The 26,271-nt window shown below is 36.7% G+C and overlaps 1 protein-coding gene across 5 annotated transcripts in view; it reads right to left on the reverse strand.

Moving 5' to 3' along the window:
• Positions 1–23,685, reverse strand: part of LOC129002794 (uncharacterized) — a 43,109-nt gene extending 19,424 nt beyond the window's left edge. For all 5 annotated transcript variants that reach the window (XM_054430855.1, XM_054430853.1, XM_054430854.1 and 2 more), the window contains exons 1-6: positions 23,204–23,685; positions 8,101–8,267; positions 5,432–5,565; positions 3,234–3,366; positions 2,392–2,539; positions 590–796 (exon numbers count right to left, since the gene is read on the reverse strand). In XM_054430855.1, coding sequence (XP_054286830.1) covers positions 590–796; positions 2,392–2,539; positions 3,234–3,366; positions 5,432–5,565; positions 8,101–8,267; positions 23,204–23,360 — 946 coding nt within the window. In that variant the 5' untranslated portion in view covers positions 23,361–23,685. The remainder of the gene's footprint in view (positions 1–589; positions 797–2,391; positions 2,540–3,233; positions 3,367–5,431; positions 5,566–8,100; positions 8,268–23,203) is intronic.
• Positions 23,686–26,271: the final 2,586 nt, after the last annotated feature.

The raw sequence follows: 26,271 nt of genomic DNA on the forward strand, positions 1-26,271 counted from the left end.
AAATTTATTGAGAAATGTACGTAGGTTTCTTTCTAGAAAATTTTATTTTATTTTGATGTTCAATCAAATTAATTGAGAAATAAAATTGTTTTAATATTACAGAGGTCTGCTATTCTGTGTTTGTGTATTTTTGCGTCGTGATGAAAATTATCGTTCATAACTCGTACCGAAAGTTATTATCCGGCACTTGCTCCATTATTCTTGTCCTCGGCTTCGCCTCGTACGTGAAAATAGCTCTCACATACTCGGCTTCGCCTCGCACGTGAAATTGATGTCCCCTGTGTTCGGCTTCGCCTCACACAAAACCTTGAGCGTGCGACGGAAAATGCCACTTTCGGTCCTAGTAATGAAATATACTATTCCAGTCTTTGTGGTGTAGATCTTGGAAAAGTAAACGAGCATTAGTATTTTAACTTAACTTTCTAACTCTATTTTAAAATGTGCAATTATCCCCTAGTATATCTATGGAAAGTCTGGTCTGTACAAGTACTAAGGGTAAATTGTCAAAATCGCTGTGATCGGAGCTCATATGAAAAAAAACTACCATCAGTTTACCTTAACATGAGTTATAACATAAAACCCGGCTCACCAATGACAAAGAGCGCTGCACCATCGAACTTGTGGTTGTCGTTGTTGCCGAGATACAGCGAGGTGAGAACCGGTCCACATCTCTTCAGATACTGGTCCAGCGTTCCAGTGTTCATAAACACATGTGTGAGGGAGTTGTCCTTGTTGAAATTCAGCTCGTGCACACAATGCCACATGCGCAGGGACAATGCCTGCCACCGCTTGCACACTGGGAACACACAATATATCAAAACTTACATACAGGCTACTACCATAGTCTACACTCAGGAAACAATAACACTATAAGTGATTTGTACACCTGTGTTATTAATCCTATCGGTTGCCGTTGCAAACTATCATCGGGCACTACAGGGTAACATTGCTTCTTCTGATGGTAATAATATTCCACACACATTTGAAAACTAACAATTAACATGCATGCCTTTATTTTTTTTTCAAAACATTTTTAATATGTTTTTGCAACTGGTGGGAGATTATTTATCCATGTACCAAATGTCATCTATTAGGCCTATATTATTAAAGTGATACAATCAAATTTTATGTAAACGGTTAAGGTTATTTACCAAATAAAAATATAGGCATATGGCACATCAAAATGAAGCTTAGAGTGTGTAGATTTGCCAAAAAGTATTGATATATAGACGAATATCCTAAGGGCTCTGCTCCACAGGCTGATTTCTAAAGGGCTACACCTGGCATGCTTCCAAAGTTTAAATGATTTAATTTAATTTAGTTAATGAAACAGCTGGTCAGTACAATGAACTGATGTTTGTTTATTTACTCGAAAAAGATGTTTGTAACACTTTATGTAGATTGACGAGGGTTATGTTTGGTTTTAAAGAAAGGTTGTATACATTTTGTAAAGTATAGCTCAAAGTTTCATTTTGTTATATATATAGTAAGCTACATGTAAAGAGGCTTGACTAAAATTGAAGAATTATAATAAAACATGTCATTCATGAAGCATCAATATGAAGCAATTGATGCTATTACTACACTAAGGTATGTTGGTCATTTTATTCTGTTGGATCTATTAACATTAAAAGTAGGGGTTTGAAAGTACAGTAAGTAGGTTTACACTTTTAAATCAGTTTATATTTTCAAACTAAATCATAGAGTTGCTGTATTTTAAAATATCAGCACCACCTTAATAGCTCTTTCACATTTTCTTCCCATTGCAAAGCACGGGTATGGCAGCTTGTTACATCATAAAATGACAGAATGTTTGTCAATTCGGTATCATTAAATAGCCAAGCAATATTAAAATGAAAGATGAGTTTATAATTTTGTGTAGCTTATGTTCTGAAATTGTTCTGAGAGAAAAGAATTGCTGAAAGTTTGTTTTTGTAATATGTTAATATGAGGAAGCCAGTCTAGATTTGCTTATATGAATACCCAAAATATTTTCTGTCTCCTCAGGTGTTAACTGGGAATTTGGAAAAGTGGTCGGTTTTAAACTATTGTTACAATCTGATTGAAAATTTACTACTTGAGACTTATCGGTTAACCCCAAACCAGTCACTTAGAGCAGCCAAATCTGTATCTAATGAGTGCTGCAGGGGATTAACGTGGGGCAAACACGTGCTTGGTCATTGTGAGTAGTTTGCAAACACGTCCAATACTTAACCTAACAATTTTTAGTAAAGATTTAATTATTTAAAAGCCCGTAAGTAAAAACCTGAAAATTGTATTTATCAAAATCAAAGAAATGGGGAGTAACAACAGTATGTTATTTAGGATAAAATGATAATTCCAATTAAAATTTCTCTAAAAAAAGAGAATCTTTCAACTAAGATAATTTACCTCTCTCGACACCTGCTGTTTCCTTTAATGTTAGGAATGAAAAAATGTGCAACAAGCAGTCATCGTTCAGCATGTTCAGACTTCCCTGGATTATTTCCGTCTCAACTTTACTTGGGACTTCCTCGGAAGCTATGTCTTCCTCCAGTTCCTGAAAATATAAAGACTAGAGTTAACTGAGAAATAATAAAATCTGGACCATCCAATTTCTACTGTGTAGACATACAAAGAAACTTACATCAACCGAAAAACTTTTTACCAAAATGGCCTACAAAAACAACCTAAATGAGTGTTAGTGTTAGACAAAGAAAGATAAAATGAAAGGTTCAGGATTAGCCTATGGCTGTTAACTGCTATACAGTGCAGACTACAAACACACTACCTTCCTACACTGTGATTTACTAACATATGATTGGGACTTACAACATCTGGCTGTTAGACAGAAACAGACTTCAGCTATGATCACAACATAACATTAACATGAGAGTCCACACCTTTCCAATGTTTTCATAAACAGGATAAACTAGAGACAGGCGGGGCTACACAGGCTAAAGCCCCTTAATTGGACCCTATAAAAATAAATGTAAACATACATTTTATCCTCACACCCTAACAAAGATTATTGGATACAGTTCTAGACATTATGGTTTTAGAAAGTCTTTCAAAATTCCAAATTTTCCAGGGGAGGACCCTCATACCCCATTCTTTACTTAAGGGGTGTGGGATTCCCCCCGGTAACCCCCTTGACAAGGTCATAGAACCGCTGCTTGGAGAATGCTTGCCACGTGCTAACTCATATTTACTAAAAGGATTTAGGGGTGTAAGTTCATTGAGTGTAGACTCACGTTGCTTTCTTCTTGCTTGTAGAGGTTCTTCCGACCACGCCACTCGATAGTTCCGTCGGGCAACTCTATAGGCTGGTGCCAGCTGTCTGCAGGGTTGACGTACATACCGTTGAACCTTTTCAAATTCAGCACACTGTAACAGATCGGCTCCTATTAATATGACCCTTCTCAATTTTTAATAGATTAGTTAGAATGATGAACAGTAGTCAAGTTATTATTCAGTTGTATAATTAAAAGAAAAGCATACCGTCAAGATTTTTGAAATCCATCTTGCACAAAACTTGTGGTAACCAAGCCTTTTGTGATGATTTCGTGCAACAAACATTGTAAAATTTGTGAAAAACTCATTTGTGGAGTTCCTGTGAATTTTCTGCTTTTTACAGACTTTTGCATTGACATTTTCGACAAGTTTGGCAGTCACTATGCTGTAGTCCACTTTGCTGTTTGTCTTGGAAGTTAGTTCGGCCATTTTTAAATTTTATGACCCACTGATGCACTACACCTTAGCATAGATTTCTTATCAAAGATTCAAAGATTCAAAGATTTATTTCAACAAGAAACAAGATTGCACACTTGTACAGTTGACGTCAAGATACTAAGACTAATAGATTAACAAGAGTGAATATATATATATATATATATATATCTAAAGATCAACAATGCCATCTATATAACTATAAACAAGGTAACAAGGTGTAAACATAACAGAGCAAGACTAGTCAATGTCAATAATTAATTACTAAAACTTAAATTAATTCTGGAACATTTAAAATATTCTTCCAAGCTATAAAACGGGTTTTCAAGCAGCCAGGCCATTAGACTAGATTTAAAGGACTTCATGCTAACATGGTGTGACTCAAGAGGTAGCCTGTTAAACAACTTAATACCAAGATAAGAAAAGGATTCTTGTGTTTTTGCAAGCCTTGCCTGAGGTAAATCTAAGTAATGTCTCCTCCTGGTTAAATGGACATGAGTTTCACCTCTTAAAGCTATGGAACCTAGATTTGCTTTTACATGTAACAAACACTTAAAAATAAACAAGCTATAAACAGTTAAAATTTTTTCATGGACAAAAAGTGGTTTACAATGTGCATGGTAACTAGAACTTGTAATTATTCTAATAGCTTCCTTTTGCTTTGACAAGACTCTTTTCATGCCATGGCCACAGCCCCAAAGTAGTATACCATAGCTTATAATGCTATTGAAAAAAGCAAAGTAAGCCAATCTCAAGTAGGATTTTGGTATACAAGTTTTTAGTTTTCGAAGAAGATGAACTACTCTTGATAGTCTACTTGTAACATTATTTATGTGGGAATTCCAATTGAGTTTTGAGTCTAAATGTATTCCTAACAGTTTTACATTCTCATTCACATAAGATAAGCTAAGATTCCTGTTTCTTAAGCTAAACAAAATAGACTGGGTTTTGCTACTATTTAACAACAAACCATTACTTTTAAACCATATATTACATTCAGAAATGCAATTTTCCATCTGACCCTTAATACAAAAGTTGAGGGTCATCATTACATCATTACAAAAGAAAGTTGAGTCGTCAGCAAAAATTATTGATTGACAGGGTGTAGGAACATAGGATGGTAAGTCATTAATCAAAACCAAGAACAGGAAAGGGCCAAGGACCGACCCCTGGGGTACACCACTTTCAATCACCTCTGCATCAGAGAGACTATTTTTGTAACAAACTCTCTGCGAGCGGTTGGTCAAATACTGGCGAAAAAGGTTATCAGTTTACAGTATCAAATTTTATGGCTTCCATTTTGGTTAGGATGTGATATCAACCTCCGGGTTGGGTAATTTAATTTCTAATGATAAACCCTTTAAAAAGAGAGGTCACTCAATAGGGATTTACTTTTGAAAATTTGGGGCTTTCCCAAATACCCCATTTTGAGGGCTGGGCCAAAGCCCAAAATTGTAACTGATGAAAAAGTCCAGTTTTTTTATTTTGTAAACATGTGCCAAGTTTGGTTTTCCTACTGCAACACGTTAAAAAGTTAACTGGGGGTGTCCTGACATTTGCCTACCCCTGTAGCCTATATAATCATGTAGGCCTACAAAGGTGATACACTGAATAGGCCTAGTGTCAAATTCAAATAAATTTATTTCAGAAATATCAACATTAGGCCTACATTTAAAACTATGGGCAACTAAAAATACTCAGAAAAATTTCTTATTTTACTCACCGAGTTGCATCCAGAGGATTTACATAAGTGACAAATGCAAATTGTTTTTGGTTGCAATTCTTTGACAACCCCATGTAAACATTATAAACTATTCCACATCGGCTAAAGATATCCATAATGTCTTCTCGACTTTTCTGAAACACAGAACCCATGTGAAATTTCTACTGTATACAATGCACAAGATATGGGCTCTAATTTAGTGATGAGTGAAAACCAAACCAAAGTTTAACACCATCAAAACTTTGGAAAAGTTATGATTTTGCGATTCAATTGACGAGTTTTTAGATTCGAAAGTTAAAAAATTGAAGATTTTGGTAGTTTAGGTCTTGCAACTGCTGACATTTTCTGGTATCTATTATTGTTTATAACACCGTTTACACATAAGCAGGCAGCAATGGAGCAAACGGACCACCACTAACACCGCTTAAAAAAGTGAATTACTGTATATTTTAGACCACAATAGGTACCATTTCATAAACACTAATACTGGAACAATATGGTTTCATGTTATTAAACACAAATAAATATTGCTCCTAAAGGCCAAGTCACACCGAGCTCGCTCCCGCGGCGGGAGCGAATTTTTAAAAATCGCTCACCATGTTATCAAATGGGCCAAGTCACACCGCACTACCGCGCGCCCGCGGGCGTGCGGTAGTGTCTGCCACGTCCGCCTGCTGAGCGATTTTTTGAGAGTACCGCGGCGGGAGTTTTGTCTAGCGCATGCGCAAAGGGGGAATTCGAATGCCCAAGCTATTTAAAGTTTAAAAGTAATACAGTTTCAAATTAAATTTAACATGTTTCTTTTGTTTGATGATGTAGTAAATGTTGTTTTATATTATATTCGTAATTATGTTTATCACCAGAAAAAATCATTTTTGTTTACCATGCAAAAATAACGTTTACAGTGAAAATTTAATGTTTCCCATGAACATTTTTATATTGCCGACGTAAACAACTTTTTTTATTGTTTCATCAACTTTTTCGATTTGCAACAACCAAAACTTTACAATCAATGTAAACTTGAACTTTCAATAGAAGGCTTAGCAAAAAATTACATTAGTTTTGAAATGGTCATATGTTTTTATTTCAAAAGTAAATAGTCTTTGTAGTGTAGCGAAAAATAACGTTCAAAATGCTGAAAGTGGATAATTTATCCTCAACCATATTTAAAATGCTTCAAACACAAGGTCTAAATTAATTTTAAAAAATAATTATTCACTTTTTAAAGTAGCCCTACACTAACAAATGAATAAACATTCAATTGCTACTTAAACACTTTACTTAAAACCTGCAAATTTACATGGCATACTAAACAAGTAAGTTGAGTTTCTTATGTAAAACGAATTGTAATGAACTCATCTCAAAACTCCCGCCGCGGACGCGAACTTTTGGTGTGACATGGCTCGAGGAAAAACATCCGCGCGCGGTACTCCCGCGGCGGGAGCGGCGGAAGTCGGTGTGACATGGCCTTAAATGTTTTAGCTCACCTAATAGCCTATTCATCTTAATTTAAATGTTAGGAGTTTAATTTAATATTATCAATTGGGGTGGGGACGCCACCTATGAGTGTGCGTTACCACAAATATGAGTGAAGAAGTGTAGAATGGAATGAGATTCCTCCATGTATCCTTGTTAAGGAGTAACAAAAAGAAGAAGCTGTTTCATTAGCCATGACCATTTATTAAAAGCCCAATAATCAAGGACAACCGAGCCCAGTTTAAAGTTATATTAATATGTTAGGGATTCATAATTACGGTATTGTTTATATTGAATCGACTTGTTCAAACCATCTCGTAGTAGTCATGGCCTCCTCTAATACAATGCCGTTCCGCCGTTCTAATAATACAGTTCCGCACAGAACCTACGATATATTATCCGATGAAATATTAGTTCTATAGGCTATATAGATTATATATTAATTTTTTATGCGATTTTTATATAGACTCAATTGAATACGAACCTTTAAAACCGTTGGTCTTTTCAAGAAGACCCTTTAACAGTGTGCTGCGGTGGTTAGGCTATTTTAGTTTAGTTCAGTCTAGCTTAGAGTTTAAATAGTAATAAAGAGCAAAAATTACATTTGTAACATCAAAATTTGATGTTGTATAAATTTAAGGAGACAAATTTACAAAGACTTATATTTGTATTTGTGTTTTCTTTTATCATGAGTTTAGAATAAAGGTATATATTGTAAATGATACCTTGTTGGTGATTATGATAACTAACTAATCCAACCTAACCAAACCTAAACCCCACAGCGCGCTGTAAAAGAGTGGCAGGCAGCTCTAATATTAAAAAGACGCATAACAGAAATTCAGTTTATAATGAACAAATATTGCATCTGATCATATGAGGTTCCCTGCGGTAACTGTACCTGTCAAAAAGCAGCCCTGCCTACTTAAACAGCTGTAGCACTAATTCATAATGGAGCGTCAGCATAGTGTTCATGTTTGTTACGTACGTTTGTTATTATTGTTATTACCATGGCAACAGGCTGGTTGGTGCAATGTTGCCACAACTATAGCCTATAGCCTATTTTTAATTTGCAGCCTTGCATGAGAGGAGGCTATGATCTTGTGCATTAAGTATTAAAATCCATTAATCATTCAAATGGTTTAACTGGTTGGAAAGAATTAATAACTATTTAAATGACAATTTAAATATCTTACCTCAATAGATATATTGTTAATGTACACTGTCCGGATAGGTATTCCATCCCCTGTCAATTTGATTTCCAGGGGCATTGGGGGGTTAGGGCCATCGTGCCTACGGCGGTGATGGTCCCTCGGAGATTGGTTCCTCGGAGAATGGTTCCTTGGATGATGACCTCTGTAGCCTGCGGGAAGAATCAATTCTCAAGACAACTCAACTGAATCATACTAGTCTAGAGGTTGAACACCTTGTTACCGGAAGTAATTCTTGGTCGTCTTAACCCATTGATCACGGAAACACTTTGAACACGCCTTGAAAAAAAACACGCCTTGAATCACAGAACTGTTCCGTGACAGCTGTTGTAGGCTCAAATGTTGTATCACGGAACTATTCCATGATGACAACATTGTGTTGTTATTTTTTTTCAGTGTGGTTATTAATGTTTTTGTATTAAATAATCATTAAAGAAAAGGAGAATCATTAAGAACGGTAAAAGTAAAATTAAAAAAATATTGTGGTTCTATTTAATGGAGTTATAACTATTTTAGAACTTCAACTGTATATTTAACAATGAAGTGGCACAGAGATTATATGACAATAGCCGCATATTTATAATCTGTATCGTGCTGTTTTGGTTCAAATGTCTTTAATTTGTTCTGTCAGTTACAAAGCCAGCTGTAAAGCTCAGTCTCAAAATAGCAGTTAGTTTGTCTACAAGTAAACAGTTAACGATCAGTTCGGTTTCGGTGGTTTAGTCAGTAATGTGAGTATGGCAGGCAGAAGCAGTTAGAACAATGGCCATGTAATATTTTCCTGCAAGATCGACCGTCTACTTTCTTGTTCGGATGACGATGACGATGTGTTTAGTGCGTCCAGTGACTGTGGGTGGATTTAGGAGGCAGAACAAATAGACTTAGGTACTAAATGATGTAGACAAGGCCTCGTGGACAATAACGACCAAGACCAAGAGGGGTCGGAGTTTATTGATATTGATGAAAGTCCTGAGGTTAGAAAGTTATCTGCTCTTAAAAGATGGAATAATCAAGTTGGGTCGAACAGCTTAGATATTTAGCAGTGGTGTTTGACAAGTCTGGGAGCAGCAGTGAAGGACGGAAAGTGTTCAAAGGGGGAGAAAATTAACAAGATCTTTCAATTCAGTTTGGTGGGATATAGTTCAATGAAAACTAAGAAGAGAATTTATATAAGCCTATGGTGCAGAGTGTGGTAACGTATAGGTCAGAAGTCTGGGATTTGAAGCAAAGAAACATGGGAAAGTTGTTGCATACAGAAATGGTATATGCTCAGGAGGAGTTGTAGGGAGACAAATTTGGACAGAGTGAGGAATGAAGATATAAGAGAAATGGAAGTTGATACAGTAGAACCTCGATAATTCGGATTTCAAAGGAAAGAAAATTTATATTTAGAATTATGGGAAGTTTGAAATATATAGTTTGATTTTAGAGGTCAGAATAAATCAAATTTGAATTATGGAGGACCCAGCTTTAAGTGTAGAGAGTTTGAGAGAAGAGACTAATGAACACACCGTGGGAACATTAATAAGAGCGTCAGTTCATGTTCCAACAGGAGTATTTTTTGTCCTGAATTAGAATTACAGAGGCTTACGGTAATGCAGTTTGAATTGTAGAGTTTGTCTTCTAATTTTGGAGGTAACAGTTTGAATTACGGCAACAAAATTCGAATTTGTAGGTGCTCAAATATGTGCAAATTCGAATGTAGAGGTTCCATTAAGCGGAAAGACCATTTATTTTGGCATAGGGTATTATTTTTCAAATTTTCAAGGTTTTCTGAAGGGATCAGACCCGAACATTTTAGAGGTTTTTTAATTATCGAGGTTTGAATTAGCGAGGTTCTACTGTAAACACGTAGTAGCTTAGATGAAGTGCAAAGGAGACAGTTAGTCTGGTTTGGCCATGTAAATTGTATCAGAGGAGGGCCGACTCTAACAAGTTCTGGAATGGGTTCCACGATGGGAGGAGAGACAACCCAGACGCAGTTGGTATATGAGGATACAGGAGGCCATGGCAACAAGGGGACTTCATATCAGCGACTGCCCTGACAGAAAGTTGTAGAAGCTGGCCGGGGGCAGAGCCACGGCACGAGCTGTAGAAGTCCGCAACAAGTAGCCTAACTTTTTTTATGACATCCATCCAGTCAACACTGGTCATTACGCCTAATGGATTCATGGTAAAGTTTAAGGCTAGGTAACTTATAGGCTACCTGAACCAGATCTGACAACACAATAGGCATAGACTAGGAATTGATTTATTTAGCCTAAGAGCTGCAAGTTTAACGTTGTTTCCCAGCACTCGCAATGGCACGGTTTTTTGGCTGCCAATAACAGGTTGCCGCATCCTTTTATTTCAGAAACAGTGACAAGAGTTTGTTGCCAAATGTCCATTGTCGAGAGTCTGTTTTCAACAGGCATTTAGTCCCGGTCAGCAAAAGTTTTTAAATGCTTTAAACATTACTACTAACTTAAACATTTACAAACAACTACAAACTGACTAGGCCTATCAACAACGGTTTTGTCAGAAATCACTTTTAAATAGGTTTTTTCTAAATGGTGTTCGGTGAATCTGTTGAGGCGTTGCCGCAATGCAACTAAAAGCGTTTTAATAACAAGGAGTTCGCCGTAACGGGCTAACTTGACAACAGTTATCGGTAATTCTGAGCAATTACTGGGTCAACCCCAAACCTTTTCATATTTTACTACAGTCATAAGGATGATCTCAGAAAACAAGAAACATATCATTCAAGCACCGCAAGGTTAGGTTAGGTTAGGTAAGGTTATGAATTAACCTAACCTAACATAACGGTACTGTCAAAACTGGCCTTCCGCACGTCCAGTATGAATTAACCTAACCTAACATAACAGTACTTTCAAAACTGGCCTTCCACGCGTCTCCCACAAGCCACATTATCGCGTGTTAGCGCGCTTTGAACCTTCTTATCGCTCGGCAACCTGTACGATGGCCTTGTGGGGCTTGAATTAGGCCTATATGTTTCTTGTTTTCTGAGAACATCCTTATGACCGTAGTAAAATATGAAAAAGTTTGGGGTTGACCAAGTAATTGCTCAGACTCAGTTGTCACACGTTAATTCAACCAGTTAATTCAGTTGCCTAGCCCTGTTAATTCAACCTGTTGTTTTAAGTTAGGCTATAACTTATACCGCATATTTTTGGATCTATACCGGTAGTGCACATCTCTATTACAAAGGAGGGACTAACAGTCACATGAGTTAGTTAGCCTAAACTAACTTAGGCCTAGGGTTAGGAGTGAAAAAGCAGGAAAATTTAACTCTTTGATGTCAAAAACATAGGTAGGCCTGGCCTAGGTCTTCTTGTCATTACAAAATTATAACATTAACTTAGGCCTATCCCATATACCAAGCCGGCAAATATTTACCATACTTACACTGAGATATTATGTAATTTTTATATGTCTAGGCCTACTTACAGTATTTTTCACACTGAATCCAAAAATGCAATCAGTTTTTGTCGGAGAGGTTCCTAAGTAGCCGTAGTGGCCGTAAAACGAAGGTTAAGATTACGAACCTAAGGATAATTGAGCCGTACTGAAGGTAATGGTAATATGGCATGGTCTGGACGGGTCCGTAGCCTACTGAGTGAGGAGTGAGGACTGAGTGAGTAGAGCAAACAGCTGTTTTTATTGATCTACTGTAATGCGGAATGAAATCAAATCGATTAGTTTTGAAACCAAATAATCAGTTCTTATTTAGGCATGTGAGGAAGGTAGGCCGGGTAAGTAAATGCGGATTTGTGACTGTATTAAGTGTTTTGAAGTGAACAATAAGCATTTTTGATACGGTATCGTTATTTCATTGTGTTTCACCCACTATTTAATTGTGCAAAAACAGTTTGGAAGTAGTATTAATTAACGAGTCGGTTCATTATAACCTAACCTTTAACTTACCTTCCTAATCTAACCTCACTTCAAAGGACTTAATACAGTCACGAATCCGCATAAAGTCCGACCTATCTTCCTCACATGCCTTTTCTGACATAAAATGTGATTTAAACATTGATTAAGGTTGGGTTGGGTTAGGTTGGATTAGATTAGATTATGTAACATCATTTATTAGCTGCTAATACATGAAATTAAGTTATGCACTGTGGCACGTTTTCACTTTTAGGCACAATGGGATGTACTATGGGATTATGGACTTAGGCTATGGCACGTATGCACGTAAAACTGCCAATAAACCACCATTAAGCTATGACGTCAGCGTCAGATCAGTAGATCAAGAAGGCCATGGCTGAAAAACTTCCTAACCTCAAAATGCGTTTTTCACTATAAAATGTAAAACATATACCTTTTAGGCAGTTTCAGAGTGTTTTTTATACAAAAATACAAATTTTTTATAACTGAGGTGATTAAATGAAGTATAATAACCACTAATAACACTTGTTTCTATACCATAATTGTATCTCGCAATGTACTCCCACGTGCAAAGATAGTATAAAAACCTGAGCTAGTAAAAACAATATTCTGCAAAAACGGTTTATACGATTTTGGTAATTTTTATGTAGTATGATTATAAGTATTTAAGCAACCTGAGAAATAATTTGCAATCCCATACCATGGTTATGATGGAATCTATTAGATGAAGAATTTGAACCTGTCACTTATAACTTAAGACAACTATTTTTACATTTTGTATAAACATTATATCTCAAAAATCGTTTACGATTTTAATGATTTATATGTAGTATGATCATGATGTCTTAAGCTACCTGTGAAATAAATTGCATTACCATACCATGGTTATGATGGGTTCTACAACAGGTAGAAGTTAGGCCTGTTCATTTCTAGGCTACTGACTTGACGAATCAGTTAAAAATTTATATCTCAAAAACCGTTTACACGATTTTAATGAATCTTATGTGGTATGATCATAATGTCATAAACTACCTGAGAAATAAATTGCATTTCCATACCATGGTTATGATGGGTTCTACAACAGGTAGAAGTTGGGCCTGTTCATTTCAAGGCTACTGATTTGACGAATCAGTTAAAAATTTATATCTCAAAAACCGTTTACACGATTTTAATGAATGTTATGTATTATGATCATATTGTCATAAGCTACCTGTGAAATAAATTGCATTACCATACCATGGTTATGATGGGTTCTACAACAGGTAGAAGTTAGGCCTGTTCATTTCTAGGCTACTGATTTGACGAATCAGTTAAAAATTTATATCTCAAAAACCGTTTACACGATTTTAATTAATCTTATGTGGTATGATCATAATGTCATAATGTCATAAAGTACTTGTGAAATAAATTTCATTTCCATACCATGGTTATGATGGGTTCTATAACAGGTAGAAGTTGGGCTAGTTCATTTCTAGGCTACTGATTTGCCGATTCAGTTGAACATTTATATCTCAAAAACAGTTTACACTATTTTAATGAGTCTTATGTGGTATGATCATAATGTTTTAAGCTACCTGTGAAATAAATTGCATTCCCATAACATGGTTATGGTGGTTTGTATAAGAGGTAGAAGTTGGGCCTGTTCATTGTTAGGTTACTGATTGACCGATTAAGATAAAAATTTATATCTCAAAAACCGTTTACACGATTTTAATGAATCGTATGTGGTATGATCATAATGTCATAAGCCACCTGTGAAATAAATTGCATTCCCATACCATGATTATGATGGGTTCTATAACAGGTAGAACCCATTCAATGCTGGTTTCTGTATGTGGTAGAAGTTAGGCCTGCACCTTACTGTGCTACCGATTTTTCAGATAATAAAAATATATTTCAAATTTGGCACCATAATTTTACCACTGGGTCATTTTTTTTCTTTTTCTTTAGACTTTACATTAAATGTTACATTGACTATTTATTTTTTTTATTGCAGCCTCCTCCTCCCCTTATAGCTGCTCCTTACCTCGCCATAATTTTTACCACTGGGTCATTTTATCTTAAGTAAGGTAATATATTTTTAAGAATTGTTTATCATTTTGTTTAGGCTATTAATTATATGTTACATTGACAATATTAATTTTTTTTGCAGCCTCCTCCTCCCCTTATAGTTGCTCCTTACCTCGCCATAATTTTACCACTGGGTCATTTTATCTTTCTTTTTCTTTAGGCTTTACATTAAATGTTACATTGACTATTTATTTGTTTTATTGCAGCCTCCTCCTCCCCTTATAGCTGCTACTTACCTCGCCATAATTTTTACCACTGGGTCATTTTATCTTAAGTAAGGTAATATATTTTTAAGAATGGTTTATTGCAGCCTCCTCCTCCCCTTATAGCTGCTCCTTACCTCGCCACAATTTTTACCACTGGGTCATTTTATCTTAAGTAAGGTAATATATTTTTAAGAATGGTGTATCAATTTGTTTAGGCTTTTACTTATATGTTACATTGACAATATTATTTTTTTTTATTGCAGCCTCCTCCTCCCCTTATAGCTGCTCCTTACCTCGCCACAATTTTTACCACTGGGTCATTTTATCTTAAGTAAGGTAATATATTTTTAAGAATGGTGTATCATTTTGTTTAGGCTTTTAATTATATGTTACATTGTCAATTTTAATTTTTTGTTATTGCAGCCTCCTCCTCCCCTTATAGCTGCTCCTTACCTCGCTCTAGTTTATACCCTTACCACTGTTTCATTTAGACTGTAGGCCAATGTTAGATGTGAAAACCTTGAGGATGATTTTAGTAAATATTAGTAAGAACTTAACAGTGTTCTCATGTGGTTTGTAATGTAATAATGGTAATCACTGTTTTATTTAAATATAAATTTTACAGCCTATACTTTTTAAAGACTATTAGAGACAGTGAATGAAGGCAACATATTACTCTTATTTTTGTTGTTGTAAATATTTAGTTTGGTAGTACCTGCATAAAATACAAAAGAAATCTATGTGTTCTAACACTTGAGTAGAACTTGGCACATCAGGTGGTAAGCAATTTCCACCACCTTTCTTACTAGTGTGAAACCACCTTTTACAAGCAGTACATTCAACGCAAAAGTCATTTTGGTTTCTTGGTGAGTCGGGAAATTGTCCATTGCAAATGTAACATGTATTAACCATATAGCCTGAATAGCTAAGGAGCTTTTTGAATAACAATATTCTATGTTGATCTGCATCAAACATCAAGTCTATTGAACCATTTGTTTTTAATAATTGTTCTATGAAATACAAAATGAATACACCACAATTGTAACTGTCAGTTTGAACAGGATGTCTTAAATGGCCATGTTGCCATGATTTGACTATGTCATCAAAGTCAGTGTTGGTTATGTTTGAGTAAAATTTTAGAAAGTTGTTAAATATATACTTTTTTCTGTTAGGATTGACAAAATCTGATGAAGGATCAATAAGGTAAAATGTATGGTCCTTCACGTTTGCATAGCCTAAAACCCAGTGCACGTTATCAATGTTCAATGGGAAAAATAGCTGTTCTGCAACAGAAATATCTGCAATTGATTTTGTAAGCAACCAGTGGTTAGGTTTGATATCTTCTCCTTGGACAAGACTTAATGTTGCAACATTGTCATGAACTATTGAACTGTTATGGTTGTCTTTTCCCATGAGTATAAGCCCTACAGCCTCTATGACAGAGTTGTCAAGCCAAGATTTGCCCCGTAACAGTTCAATATCATTAATGTACAAGCAACACTTTGAGTTGTTCCGACCTTCGATGGAACAAACAATGTAATTTTTCCTCTGTGGTAATTGAGTATAATAGTTAGGGTCAGAAATCAAGCCATTATCTAAAATCAGATTTGTTATCGTTAATTGGTGTTCATGTGTCATAACGTAAGGTTTTTGAACATGATTATGCAAGTACTTAGATTGGAAATAGCTTGGGCGAGTTGTCTTAGAGGGTTTTTCCCAAGACTCCTCGACAACATCCATGTCTTCATCTGACAGCAAAAGCATTCCAGTTTTATTGTTATCAGGTACTGTCTGTGCTTTAGAATTTTTCTTAGATTTAGTACTCAATTTCAAATGTCTTTTAACCACATTATTCCTCGGTTTACGAACACAGCAACCTTCCTTAGGTATGTTTAGTGTGATTTCTTTGCAACGGGCCTCAATAACCCTTCTTACCATCCAATAAACCTGTTAGCTCTGAGATTAGTTTGTCCCTTTAAAATTACATTTTTAACCATACCAAACCAACTTTCAACCGGGGCATTGCTTAATCTCTTTAATGCTGTAACATTAACTTTGCTTTTTAACATAATGGCAGACCACAGTGGTAAAAAAGCTACAAATCTCTTAGCAATGAGAATTGCTAATTTCGGGCAGTAAAACGGATTCTTATTAGGCCTACAGTCTATATTTGAGATGTCATGGCTACTTTCTTCAGATATAGGACAAAGGTCTATATCTTCTTTGTTTTCATCATTTAGAGAACTTACAACTAACCCATGCATAGAAAACAATTCAGCCCTTGTTTGACAAATTTCGTTAAAGAATGGACTTTTTTTATATAAAGTTGTACAACTTGTATCATGAAACATTTCATCTGTACATACATTTTCACTATCAAAATCTGTTTCAAATGTGTTTTCCTCAACAGTGCATTCTAAGTTTAAAATACCTAAAGCATATTGAACCTCTGAGTTGTTGTTGAAGGTCATTAGTATAGTGAAGGTGTGACTTAATATTGTTTTAATCTTTTCATATGAAGTACAGTTTATGATAAAACAAAGTATTTCATCCGAAAGGCTACTCCTGAATACATTAAGATGGATACAGTATAAGTTTCATATAAAAATAAAATTAATATTTCAAAAAGTATGATAATAAGTACTCAAGATAAACGATAAATAAATGGCATTCCCATACAATGGTTATGATGGTGTCTTTAACAGGCAGACATTCGGGCTGTTAACGATTTAACAATTCAGTTAACAAATCGTTAATTAAAATGAGTGGAGTAAGTATACCATCCATAACAAAGGCAGAGTCTAATATATATATTTTTATAAATTTATGTTAGTAAAGTGGTGCATAAGCATGGTGTGATAAATGTTTGAATTTTCGTTTTGGCTTGTATTAAAGTGTTACAATTAATCTTATACCACATAAGATTCATCAATATGTTGTAAACGGTTTTCGAGATATAAATTTTTAACTATATCGGCAAATCAGTAGCCTAGAAATGAACTAGCCCAACTTCTACCTGTTGTAGAACCCATCATAACCATGGTATGGTAATGCAATTTATTTCACAGGTAGTTTATGACATTATGATCATACCACATAAGATTCATCAATATGTTGTAAACGGTTTTTGAGATATAAATTTTTAACTAATTCGTCAAATCAGTATAGCCTAGAAATGAACTAGCCCAACTTCTACCTGTTGTAGAACCCATCATAACCATGGTATGGTAATGCAATTTATTTCTCAGGTAGCTTAAAACATGATGATCATACTACATAATAATCATTAAAATTGTTTAAACGATTTTTGATATATACATTTTTAACTAAATCGGCAGATCAGATGCCTTGAAATGAACAGGCACAACTTCTACCACTTATAGATTCCATCATAACCATGGTATGGAAATGCAATTTATTTCTCAGTTAGAGCAAGACATTATGATCCTACTACATAAAAATCATAAAAATCTTGTAAACGGTTTTCGAGATATAAATTTTTAACTATATCGGCCAATCAGTAACCTAGGAATGAACAGGCCCAACTTCTACCTCTTATAGAAACCGTCATAAGAATGGTATGGGAATGCAATTTATTTTACAGGTAGCTTAAGACATTATGATCATACTACATAAAAATGATTAAAATCGTTTAAACGATTTTTGAGATATACAATTTTAACTGAATCGGCAAGTCAGTAGCCTAGAAATGAACAGGCCCAACTTCTACCTCTTACCAGAAACCATCATAACAATGGTATGGGAATGCAATTTATTTATCAGGTAGCTTAAAACATGATGATCATACTACATAAAAATCAATAAAATTGTTTAAACGATTTTTGAGATATACATTTTTAACTAAATCGGCAGATCAGATGCCTTGAAATGAACAGGCACAACTTCTACCACTTATAGATTCCATCATAACCATGGTATAGGAAATTGGTGTGAACCTGGCAATAACTCCAGCCATAAGTAGTGCGCGCGGCCAAAAAAATTTATTGCTGGCCGTTTTGCGGCAAAATACGTCCGCGAGCAATATTACCGATGATGCCAACAGATAGAGGACACTTTAACAGACACGACAGTATCAATATCATGTACCTGGGGGATAAGTTAAGGGGGGTAAAACCAGCAATAAGTTGTGCGCGCGCCCGAAAAAATCTATTGCTGGCCGTATTGCGGAAAAATACGTCCGCGAGCAATATTACCGATGATGCCAACAGATAGAGGACACTTTAACGGACACGACAGTATCAACATCATGTACCTGGGGGATAAGTTTAGGGGGGTATAACCAGCAATAAGTAGTGCGCGCGCCGGATAAAATCTATTGCAGGCCGTATTGCGGAAAAATACGTCCGCGAGCAATATTACCGATGATGCCAACAGATAGAGGACACTTTAACGAACACGACAGTATCAATATCATGTACCTGGGGGATAAAATAAAGGGGTTAAAACCAGCAATAAGTAGTGCGCGCGCCGGATAAAATCTATTGCTGGCCGTATTGCGGAGAAATACGTCCGCGAGCAATATTACCGATGATGCCAACAGATAGAGGACACTTTAACGGACACGACAGTATCAATATCATGTACCTGGGGGATAAGTTAAGGGGGGTAAAACCAGCAATAAGTTGTGCGCGCGCCCGAAAAAATCTATTGCTGGCCGTATTGCGGAAAAATACGTCCGCGAGCAATATTACCGATGATGCCAACAGATAGAGGACACTTTAACGGACACGACAGTATCAACATCATGTACCTGGGGGATAAGTTTAGGGGGGTATAACCAGCAATAAGTAGTGCGCGCGCCGGATAAAATCTATTGCAGGCCGTATTGCGGAAAAATACGTCCGCGAGCAATATTACCGATGATGCCAACAGATAGAGGACACTTTAACGGACACGACAGTATCAATATCATGTACCTGGGGGATAAAATAAAGGGGTTAAAACCAGCAATAAGTAGTGCGCGCGCCGGATAAAATCTATTGCTGGCCGTATTGCGGAGAAATACGTCCGCGAGCAATATTACCGATGATGCCAACAGATAGAGGTCACTTGAACGGACACAACAGTATCAACATCATGTACCTGGAGGATAAAATAAGGGGGGTATAACCAGCAATAAGTAGTGAGCGCACGCGATTATATCTATTGCTGGCCGTATTGCGGAAAATACGTCCGCGAGCAATATTACCGATGATGCCAACAGATAGAGGACACTTTAACGGACACGACAGTATCAACATCATGTACCTGGGGGATAAGTTTAGGGGGGTATAACCAGCAATAAGTCGTGCGCGCGCCCGATGAAATCTATTGCTGGCCGTATTGCGGAAAAATACGTCCGCGAGCAATATTACCGATGATGCCAACAGATAGAGGACACTTTAACGGACACGACAGTATCAACATCATGTACCTGGAGGATAAAATAAGGGGGGTATAACCAGGGTATTGTAACAAATTTTGTTACAATTTGTCTTGTCTGTAGTAAGTTTAATGTCACAAACCTCATATTTACTTAGTCTATCATCAAGAAACACTTTACAAACTAAATTTTTAGGCTGCATATTTAGAACAAATGAATTATGATTCAATCATGGAATTTTTGGGAAAGAAATTTTTGAAATGTTACAGAAAGTTTAGTTAGGATATTAAAGAACAGCAGTTTCCTTTCAGAATGCTGCTATCAAACGGAATTTTAAAATATTGCAGCAAGTTTGGTTTAGGTTTGTTTAGCACAGTTTTATTTCATAATCAATATAGTTGTGGGCAGATAACGTGAAGTTTGGAGGAGAGGCATTGCCGTTCCTAATATATACTGTACTAGGTTTTCTGGTGTTAAACCTCTTCCAACACAGTTATACAAGTAACTAAGTTAGTATTTATAATATTTATAATCAAACTAAAACCATACTAGCAGAATCGCCTCACCAATTCACCGAAGTTATGTTCCAAAATGTAAACATAACAAATTAGCAGATGACACTAGTTCAGAAACAGCTGATCTTGTGGTTCACCGCCGGGCCGCGCATCAGTCGCCCGCGCCTGCGCAGGGTACAGCCGGGGTACAGCGCTGGATGTGCGCGGCGCTCGCCGAGCCGAGATACTAGACACTAGACTAGACAGTGAGTCTGAGTCGCAGTCGGGGTCGGCGACGGCGAGGCGGGAGCATCGATGTATAATAACTACATCGATGGGCGGGAGTCGACAGCAAGGTGGTTTTTCAAATTCGTTTTGTTATCGCGTAGGTCCGTGAGAACACGGTGTTACCTAAAATAATGTGTGGTGTTTAGTTTGTAGTCAATGTTTATTGTAATCTATGTATAAAGTCAAAAGTACCCATGAACTTTTGAGAAAACTACAAGTCACACCCCCATAAACCATATACTTGTTCGTCATGACGAGAAACCTTGCGCAAAATTATTCATTATTTCATAAACTGCCCTATAAGGTCGTAATTGCTTTCCAAAGGGAACTTTCCATTTACCTAATGTTAAAAATACCTCAGCTGTTATTATTTGTTTGCATTACCATTACTGTATTCTGTTTTGTTTATTTCATCTTAACTTAACCAATCAATAGTTTTATTAATACTATTGTAGTAACAGGGGTGGAGCCCGTGGGTAACAGATAGTTACTGTAGCAGCAATTCAGCTGTGAGATATTTGATTTATGGGAGTAAAAGAAAATAGTTGATTTATTAGAGTGATTGTAATTTTTTGCTGGCTTCTTTACTAACTAACACGCTTTCATTTGTTTGTATTTCAGAGCTGTACTAACAATTGCTATACCATTGCTGCACTAACCATTAATCATTGTCTGTTATACTAGAACCAGTGCACAGTAGCTATGTTCTATGTAGTCGCTTAGCCGCTACTTATTGCAATACTTATTGCTGGTTATACCCCCCTTTACTCATCCCTAAGGTACATGATATTGATACTGTCGTGTCCGTTAAAGTGTCCTCTATCTGTTGACATCATCGGTAATATTGCTCGCGGACGTATTTTTCCGCAATACGGCCAGCAATAGATTTTATCCGGCGCGCGCACTACTTATTGCTGGTTATACCCCCCTTATTTTATCCTCCAGGTACATGATGTTGATACTGTCGTGTCCGTTGAAGTGTCCTCTATCTGTTGGCATCATCGGTAATATTGCTCGCGGACGTATTTTTCCGCAATACGGCCGGCAATAGATTTTATCGGGCGCGCGCACTACTTATTGCTGGTTATACCCCCCTAAACTTATCCCCCAGGTACATGATGTTGATACTGTCGTGTCCGTTAAAGTGTCCTCTATCTGTTGGCATCATCGGTAATATTGCTCGCGGACGTATTTTTCCGCAATACGGCCGGCAATAGATTTTATCGGGCGCGCGCATACTTATTGCTGGTTTTACCCCCCTTATTTTATCCTCCAGGTACATGATGTTGATACTGTCGTGTCCGTTAAAGTGTCCTCTATCTGTTGGCATCATCGGTAATATTGCTCGCGGACGTATTTTTCCGCAATACGGCCGGCAATAGATTTTATCGGGCGCGCGCACTACTTATTGCTGGTTATACCCCCCTAAACTTATCCCCCAGGTACATGATGTTGATACTGTCGTGTCCGTTAAAGTGTCCTCTATCTGTTGGCATCATCGGTAATATTGCTCGCGGACGTATTTTGCCGCAAAACGGCCAGCAATAAATTTTTTTGGCCGCGCGCACTACTTATGGCTGGAGTTATTGCCAGGTTCACACAAGTGTATGGGAATGCAATTTATTTCTCAGGTTGCTTAAGTACTTATAATTATACTACATAAAAATTATCAAAATCTTATAAACCGTTTTTGAAGATTTTTGTTTTTACTACCTCAGGTTTTTTTACTATCTTCGCACGTGGGAGTACATTGCGTGATACAATTATGGTATAGAAACAAGTGTTATTTGTGGTTAATATACTTTATTTAGACACCTCAGTTACATATAAATGGTACATTAGTAAAACAAACACTTTAAAACTGCTCAAAACGTATGATTTAAACATAAAATGTTTTTGAGGTTAGGAAGTTTTGACACGTGAAACATGTGTTTGAGGTTAGGACGTTTTGATACATGAAATTGAGGTTAGGAAGTTTTGATGCCACGGCCTTCTTGATCTACTGATCTGACGGTGACGTCATAGCTTAATGTTGGTTTATTGGCAGTTTCACAGACATATGGCACGTTCATTAACAGACGTTGAGGATTGGAATGAGGACGATCATGTCTGCAGTGGCCTAGCTTCTATTACTGATATTTTACGTATTTATTTATTATTTATTTATTTATTTACGAGAATGAATATGAACTCTAAGTATTTTGTTTATAATTTATGTTAATGTGATTAATATGTAGTTTATGTATCATAGTTGATTTATTGTATTTTCTAAACAGCACCAAAGTCCATTTTCTTTTAAAAATCTAGTTATTGCATATCGTAACTCAGATTTTACTCTCATAGCGTTGTGTGTGGTTTTGTCTGTTTAGTATCGAATGTAAACAACTGACAGCTGTTTCCACTCCACAAACCTTCCACCCCTACTAGCCTAGTGTTAGTCGCTACTAGAACATGGACTCGTCCATACCACAAATATGAATCAACAAAACTGAAGCTTAATAGCCTATTCATTATTTAACTGTATGGCCACTTAGGAATCTCTCCAACAACTGATTGCATTTTTGGATTCTGCGTGAAAAATACTGTAAGTAGACATATAAAAACTACATAGGCCTAATAGGCTATCCCAGTGTAAGTACGGTAAATGATTACCACCAAGCCTATTAAGTTACTACCTTAAAACCAAAACCGGGAGGTTGAAACAGCAGAGAGATCTTCTAAAAATGTCCTAGTAATAGGTACCTAGGCCTACTTACCATCATGTCTAGGCATGTAAAAATTGTTCATCATATTAGCTCCCAGCAACTGTACTGGCAGACCAAGCCCATTTTGCAAACCCACATTGTCAAGTTGGTAATGTCCATGGCGGTCTGGCGACATGTCTCTGATGTTAGCAGTCCAATTGGCACACATTTTAAGTTTTAAAGAAATCAAGTAAAGGATCAAAACTTAAAATCGACAGGCACGATCGTGATGACTTAAGTAAACCAAAAACCTTATGAAGGGTAGGCTTTATCTTAATTGCGTATCAAAATTAACCGCATAGACTTTATCACGGAACGTAAAAGACCAGTATAACGTTGAATGGCATTGATTTATACAACATATTCAATAAATGAGGTATTCAGGACACATAAGATTTATGTAACATCAATCAATCTCGTCTCCATCCCCGGAATATTTAGATTTTTACGAAATGAAATAAAAAGACGTGTTTCAGAATCAACTTCAGCACTCCCCACTCCCACTCAGCAGCACAAACCACAAAAACCGAAACCATTAATTTACTTCTTCTTTTTCCTTAGCTATTTTTTCATCGCTGTAACCGACATCACCGACAACCGAGTACGGAAAAACAGATTCTTTTTCTTAAACAGGTGTAGCTCAGTTATTTGAAACATGCAGCAGCATAGTTTACTGATTTTCCGAAAAAAGATTGCAGCATTGCAGCCAAATAACATTGAAAAACATAATGTTTTATCGTTTTATATATGTATATAATCTATATTTATCAATTAACTTACCCTCTCATATCAATTAATGATTTATCAATTAAAGGTGCCGAAGGAAGATTATCAGAACAGATAGTGTTAAACATGTTTTCTATCACAGAGAAACCATTTCCTACGCCATGGACCTGTTTCCTTCCCTTCACATAGCATTTTAGTATTACAGATTCATTAATCTAAGTGATAATCTAACTGTCACAAACGGTTCCCAAACTCTGCGGTGCTAAACTTTACTACTTCCTACGCCATTTCCTACGTCTTGGACCTGTTTTAATCTCTTTCCATATCATTTTAGGATTTTAAATACATTAATCTAATTGCCACAAACATTTCCCACACTCCACATTGCTAGCATGTACTACTTCTTTCACCCTTACCTATGTTGTGGACATGTTTCCATCCCTTCTCAAAGCATTTCAGTATTGCAGATACATAAATCTAACTGTTACAAACGGTTTCCAGTTCCCACACTCCACACTGCTCGCATTGACTACTTCCTTCACCACTTCCTACGTCGCGGACAAGTTTTCCTCCCATCCTATAGCATTTTAGGACTTCCCAGTGCATTCTAAGATTGCAGATAACTTAATGTAATCGTCATAAACAGTTCCCACACTCCGGACTGGGACGGGTGGCGTCGTCCTGTAATCCAGCTACTAGGAGGTCACGAATTGTGGATATTTATAGGCATGCACTGTGGATGCGATACTCCCTGGTGTGGATTAACGTCCGCACGAGTGAGTACTACGACTATCCGCAGTACTATCCTGAAAAATGTGGTTCGGATTCCACTATAAACTGTAGGTCCCTTAGTTGTCATTAGCTGTTTGGGCTATTAATTAACAGCTATGTGTCTAAGGAATGTCGGCCTTAGTCACTAACAAGACTACAAGATCGCGCCACTCATTTCTACACTCATCTCCACTCATACTTGGCTTAAAATACCTACTATGTATGGTCGCCATTTCATTGAACAGTATTTACTACTTCCTTCACCACTTCCTACTTCGCGCACCTGTTTTCCTCCCTTTCCATAGCGTTTTAGAATTGCAGATACCTTAAACTAATCGTTATAAACAGTTCCCACACTCCAGACTGCTTGCTTTTACTACTTCCTTCACCACTTCCTACGTCGTGGACCTCTTTCTCTCCCTTCCCAGTGCATTCTAAGATTGCAGATACCTTAATGTAATCGTCATAAACAGTTCCCACACTCCGGACTGCTCTCCTTTACTACTTCCTTCACCACTTCCTACGTCGCGGACCTTTTTTCCTCCCTTTCCATAGCGTTTTAGAATTGCAGATACCTTAAACTAATCGTTATAAACAGTTCCCACACTCCAGACTGCTCGCTTTTACTACTTCCTTCACCACTTACTATGTCGCGGACCTGTTTTCCTCCCTTTCCATAGCATTTTAGGATTGCAGATACCTTAATCTAATCGTCATAAACAGTTCCCACACTCCGGACTACTACAGATCCCACACTCCGCACTGCTAGCCTTTACTACAATGTATCGAGTAATATTCAGTAGCTCAATAGTAACAAGTGATGTTTTTGCTTTTGTACTGTATTTTGTAATTTGCTAGTATACTGTGATTAGTCCAGGCGCTAAACGGGTTGAGTATGCACTGAAAGTCTGACAAAATTTGACTTTTGATTATTGCTGGGGACATCTAGTAGATGAAAAAAATCAATGATGTCGCATTTCTAGGGTGGTCACAACTCGGGGGTGAGGGGGGGAAGTTGCGCGGGTCATCGGTTTACGTTTCCGCGTCTAACTCACAAACGGTTAATGATAGAAAGGTGAATTAAGCGTCTATCTACGCCTAAATATATTGTCTTTTAAAAAGGTTATTACAACCTTTCTTCTATCTCTTATACTTTAGGCGCTAATCAACATTTATTGCAAAAAATAAAATTTAAAAATACTTAAAAATGAAATATCGGAAATATTGCGCTTGTTTAGGGCATGTTACAAACTATTTATGGTTAGAAAAACTAACAAGTAGTACAACAACACCAAGTTTAAAGAAATCCGTGCAAAAACAACAGAGCTACGTTGATTTCAGTAAGTAAACGTGGAAAATTCGTAGTAGTACCGAGGCGCGCATGGACGGTACGTAGCCCACAGTCGATATAGGTTTGATGTTGTAAGTAACTATGGGAAAGCTGAATTTTTCTATGCTGTTAGACCATGTTGCGATTATCATTTTCCCACTCAAGTCCCCACTCCTACCCCCTTGTGCTTTCCTCTAACCCCCCTTTTTAGATAAATTTACAGCCTCTTAGCAATTAAGCTATAACTTTAAAA

This window comes from Macrosteles quadrilineatus, unplaced genomic scaffold (assembly GCF_028750875.1).
Source record: "Macrosteles quadrilineatus isolate MER2022 unplaced genomic scaffold, UCM_ALF_1.0 Scaffold_9__3_contigs__length_116548681, whole genome shotgun sequence".
NCBI classification, from domain to species: domain Eukaryota; kingdom Metazoa; phylum Arthropoda; class Insecta; order Hemiptera; family Cicadellidae; genus Macrosteles; species Macrosteles quadrilineatus.